This window comes from Montipora foliosa, chromosome 4 (assembly GCF_036669935.1).
Source record: "Montipora foliosa isolate CH-2021 chromosome 4, ASM3666993v2, whole genome shotgun sequence".
Lineage (NCBI taxonomy): Eukaryota > Metazoa > Cnidaria > Anthozoa > Scleractinia > Acroporidae > Montipora > Montipora foliosa.
Window position 1 is genome coordinate 8,689,027 of NC_090872.1, and position 5,000 is coordinate 8,694,026.

A 5,000-nucleotide genomic window follows, 5' to 3' on the forward strand; every position below is an offset into this window, starting at 1 on the left:
AGATTGTCACATTATTATAGTATCCGACCAAAATGGCTCAAAAACCATTCCCTTTGGGCCAGCACATACCTATATACCCCCCCCCCCCGGGACCAGGAACTCCATGCCCTATTACATGTAGTGTGTGGGTTCTTTTATTATGTCCCACAGGTTTATGAAAATTGAAGGGTTGTCAGCTGTTTAACTTTGCACAAAATTGTTTTTTTCTTTTTTGGCTTTACTCAGAGAAAAATTTCGCTTTCTGGCAAAAAAAATTTTTTGGCTTAACAACGCTTTGTGCAATCATTTACCATATCAGGTTAAACTAAGGTATATGAGCTGATAACCAAGATTGAGTGAACCAATCACAGCACACGAAATGCATTATCTGAGGTTCAGAATTTAATAATAATAGTTAATCAAATGGTATACCTGTGAAATAAGAAAATTATTACAGTTGCGTTTTGTCCAAAATCAAATAATTTGCCGAGCCCTTGGACAAAACGTGCGTTGAGTGTTGGTCCAGCCAGAAAAAACTCACAACCTCCCGCATGGTAGCCCAGTACTCAACCAACTGAGCCACCAGCGCGCAGTTAACTGGTGCACGATTCTACTCCTTCACAGTAGCTGAACCTACAAACTTCCAATACGTAATTGGTTTAAATAAGTAGTTGGGATGTTCTGCCACTGAGCTATAGTACACTTGTTGGTTCGACACCTGCAAAGGAGCAATGAGATTTTTCTGCCACATATCCCGGAGTCAACATTGAAATATAAACCTCCTTAAGATGAAATTAATTAAAGGTATCGCAATAAGCAGAAATGAGCTGTACAAAAGGAAACTGTTTAGAAACAAAACTGTTTGTGCATCAGTAGACAAAAATATCTCATGCTTAAAGTCAGACATCATGGACTCCAAAATTATGCAACTGGCAAACAATGCATGATTTTGTCCCCCAGGGGAGAAAAGGAATTGAGATTTCCCACTTCCTTTTGTTCTAATACTCCCTACTCCCACCACATTAATTTACTCTTTGGTTATGGAATTTGACTTTCAAACCGGCCTAAACTGCCCAGACTTGGTAGTTTACCCTGTCTAACGCCAGACGATTTTACTTGTCAATGAGGAACCCCTGGGAGTCAATGGGTTAAACCTTGAACACAGTTTTTCTTGTTGTAAACATGTAAATCTCCCAGCCGGTAAATACTGTAACGTTACAATATTTCCTTTATCTTGGGACTCACTGCGGCCCTATTACCACGGCCACAATACTGATTCTTACCAGAAGAAGGAATCCACCAAATGCCAGACAGAACACCAGTGGACCTGCTAGATCTGTGTCATCCATGATGTTGGCCTCTGTGTGTTGTAATGGGTTTAAAACAGATAATGTCTGTGCACAACACACAAAAAAAGACAAAGTTAACATAGGCAAATGAATCATTAACACTAATGATGAAGAGTCTCTGTACCAGTCTTCCCAGAAATTTGATTGCAGTGAAAATTTGGGGTTAGCGTCTGTGTGTTTTATTGGATTTATGAGTGATAATGTCTGCAACCCAAAATCATGCCAAATAAGCTGTGAACATGGATGATGATTAGCACCTGTCAGTGAATAATTCCTGTATGAAGATGATGAACTTTATGTAAGTGTCAAGTACATGTGTGTATTTGGCACTGAGACATGAATAATATTGAGGACACTCTGACTGCACAGAAATGAAATGAAATCAAATCAACTCATATCAATCTTAGGTTGACTTTTTAGGAGAGGGAAAACCAGAGTACATGTACCTGGGCAAACCATGCCTTAATGCATACATGTATAATGCACTGACAATGTATCAGTAGCCATCCCTGGGAGATGATCCCAGGAACCAAATGCATTTATACAACAACACTTACCCCCCAGGATACACCAGTATGCTATTTTTTTAGCAGCAATGGTTTTCAGGTGAGGCCTCATGTCACAAAGTGCATTGTTTCAATGCACTTTCAAATGAAATAATCACTCACCTTTGGCTTTCTCTCACCTGCCATTTTGAAACGTGTACTGTAGTTCACATCCAGTCTTTGCAGAAACCACAGCAGTTCATTTTCAAGATGGCAGCGTCAGTAGTCAGTGTTACAAATCCCGTGGGTCTTTCCCCAAGGATCCTGCTACGAAAGTGCAAAAGTGATCCAATCCCCTCCACCCCCCCCCCCCAAAAACCGGGATTGAAATTGGCAACAAAAGTCAACAAATCCTGTGCCCTGCCAGTGTATATCCCCGCTGCCATACCCGTGGGAAGGTCACTAACGAGTGCATAAACAACACAAAGTATTTGGCTTATCTACCACTGCAACTTGGCAGAACAGACCAAAACTCCCTACAAGGACATTAGTGACTTTGAGGAGATGAATGTACATGTAATGTCAAATTTGTACAAATATAATTGTAAATAGGACTAAAAGCTCTCAGTTTTTTCCTGTGGTGGTCCTGTCTCAGGACCTGAATATTGAAATTGCTCTAAAATGCTCCACTGATGTCCAAGGGAGGGAATTCTTCTTTTACCAAAGCAAGCATCCTTGAAGACATTTCAATTCTCTCACCTTTTGCCAAATGTGCTCAAAATTAATGCCAAGCTCTGCAACATGAAAGTGTTAAAAATTTCAATGAAACTGTTGTTTCCTTTCAAAAAATGGTGAGATTAAAGTACTATGGGAAATTAAAACCTATAATAAAGAATGACTAACTGTAACGCTATTATAAAAGTGAAAGCGTATTGAATTCCCTAAAAACCATGCCACGTTGTCACCTTCAAGTAGCGGAGGTTCGTCCTCAAAACTTGTGTAGTCCTCGCTTGTTTGTCGTGGTTTCATTGATCCTTGCATTCCATATCCTCCATCGATACTTGAACTCATCGTTGTAGGACCCGAAGCGCCATAATCGTATGGAAAATTGCCTCCATATCCGTACGAAGTCGAGGAGTCGTAAAATCCTTGAGAGTTTGGTGCAGAGCTCGAGGGGTAATTATAAGTCGGAACTTGCTGCGCAGTTTGTCTATAATCTGGATATTGTGCATCATAACTGTATCCACTGTATGACTGCTCTTTCTGTTCACCGTAACTGTATCCACTTTCATAAAAATCCTGATCAATTGATATGCTGCTATCTCCTCCAAAATTCGACATCTTTGACACGACAAGAAGTTGTTGTAGTCTTGGGAGCTTGGTAACCGGAGTTTTCCAATGCTTTTTAACAAGGCCTGGTTGCAGAAGTAATGCTTGGTAGCCGCGTGATAATTCACTCTCTCACGAAATCAAATTTAGTGAAGTTTGGTGCATGGAGTGGTGCATGTATTTTAAGTGATAACAGTACAATGACACGTTAAAAAGGGAAGTGTTCATGGATCGTGATCGTGCGTCGTCAGATGTTTCTGAAAGTTCAGTTGCTCCAGACAGACTTCATAGCATTTTAGGAAGCACCGATGATGAAGAACAACCCATAGTCGAAGGTAGTAACCTGCGCTTTTCGCAACAATATTACCAGAACGGCAGCCCTAGAAACGACATATTTCTCGAGGAACCTGAGGCTGCTGCTCTCGCCCAATATGAAGACTTCAACACCATTGATTGGGTGCGTGATCGACAGCGAGAACGGAAGAGGTTTCGCGATATGCGGCGAATGAAGAAAGGGACCATTTGGCAGAGGATAAAACAAGCGAACGATGCTTGGGCCGGCTGGCTTATCGTGTTTCTTGTGGGTCTTGCGTCAGGATTATGCGCTGGTATCATAGACATCGGAGCTAGCTGGATGACAGATTTAAAAGTTGGAGTTTGTCCTGACAATCTCTGGTTTAATCGGGAAACTTGTTGCTGGTCTGACAAGACCAGTTTTGAAGGGATCGGCTGCACCCAGTGGAAAACATGGGCTGAAGTTATCATAGGTGCAAATGATGGTGCAGTGGCTTATGTGATCAACTATTTTTTCTACATTGCTATAGCTTTATTCTTCGGTTTTCTTGCTGTTATCCTTGTTCGGTGGTTTGCCCCTTATGCCTGTGGAAGTGGCATTCCGGAGGTAAGAGAAAATAAATTACGTCATGATAGAAAATCAGATAACAATGTTGAATTATTTATGGCACTGATGTTTGAGACCATTGTATAGATCATGCAGAAGGTCTTAAGCTGATGATATAATATTGGGAGAAGACAACATTTCTGCTCTCTGATGAATTTACACACCTCTTTAGCCTCATGTGCAAATCATTTGCATTTGTACATCTCTGGTCCAATCAGAATCAAGTAATATTAATATTGTAAGAATCATTTGAGGATATAATAATCACTTAGCCAGGGTGCATTCGATTGACCCTATTCCGGAATAAGAATACATGGATTGATGATTTAAAACTGTATGTTTGGCGTTTTGAAGCAACAAGGATAATGAAGATGTGTTTAAAATAGCATTTCAGCAGAAGTTTGACAATTTTCATGTGAATTTCTAACTTCTATTCCACGTATTCCTATTCCGGAATATGGCTCGCACTGGTCAATTCGCCAGCCCTGTTTTTCCAAGGATATGAATTATGAATTATATGAACTGCACAATGAACATGAAAGATTGTTGCAGTTAGACTAGTAACTTCACCCTTTCATTCCAATGATCAAAACATTCATTCTCTTAACTAGAGTCATGGATTTCTTTGTTGGGAAGTCATGAGAATTTGGTTTGATATTCTTCATTCTCAATACCTGTCTGACTACATTTCATTCAAATTGTGATGAGGAATACTGTATGTACCAATCATTCCTGGGTGTTGTTGTTGTTGTTGTTGTTGTTGTTATTATTATTATTATTATTATTATTATTATTATTACTTCTGGGAGACAAAGAGTTTTAAGCAGTTGTAAGCAAGTCGGAAGAAATCAGTCTACAATCCTCATCACATTTAATCCTCATCACATTTGTTGGAACACCCATCCCTGTTTTCCCTCCTTCAATGTTGTTGGGGGAAACTGGATAAGCTGCGATCTT

The 5,000-nt window shown here is 40.0% G+C and overlaps 2 protein-coding genes across 2 annotated transcripts in view; one reads left to right on the plus strand and one right to left on the minus strand.

Annotated features, from left to right (window-relative positions):
- LOC137999728 (protein YIPF5-like) overlaps positions 1 to 3,189 on the minus strand; it is a 6,004-nt gene extending 2,815 nt beyond the window's left edge. Inside the window, exons 1-3 of the mRNA XM_068845600.1 lie at positions 2,779 to 3,189; positions 2,573 to 2,607; positions 1,263 to 1,373 (exon numbers count right to left, since the gene is read on the minus strand). Of these exons, the coding sequence (XP_068701701.1) occupies positions 1,263 to 1,373; positions 2,573 to 2,607; positions 2,779 to 3,154 (522 nt within the window). The 5' untranslated portion in view covers positions 3,155 to 3,189. The remainder of the gene's footprint in view (positions 1 to 1,262; positions 1,374 to 2,572; positions 2,608 to 2,778) is intronic.
- Positions 3,190 to 3,263: 74 nt separating this feature from the next.
- The window catches only part of LOC137999729 (H(+)/Cl(-) exchange transporter 5-like), a 26,205-nt gene continuing 24,468 nt past the window's right edge, over positions 3,264 to 5,000 (plus strand). The window contains exon 1 of the mRNA XM_068845601.1: positions 3,264 to 4,043. Within this exon, the coding sequence (XP_068701702.1) occupies positions 3,369 to 4,043 (675 nt within the window). The 5' untranslated portion in view covers positions 3,264 to 3,368. The remainder of the gene's footprint in view (positions 4,044 to 5,000) is intronic.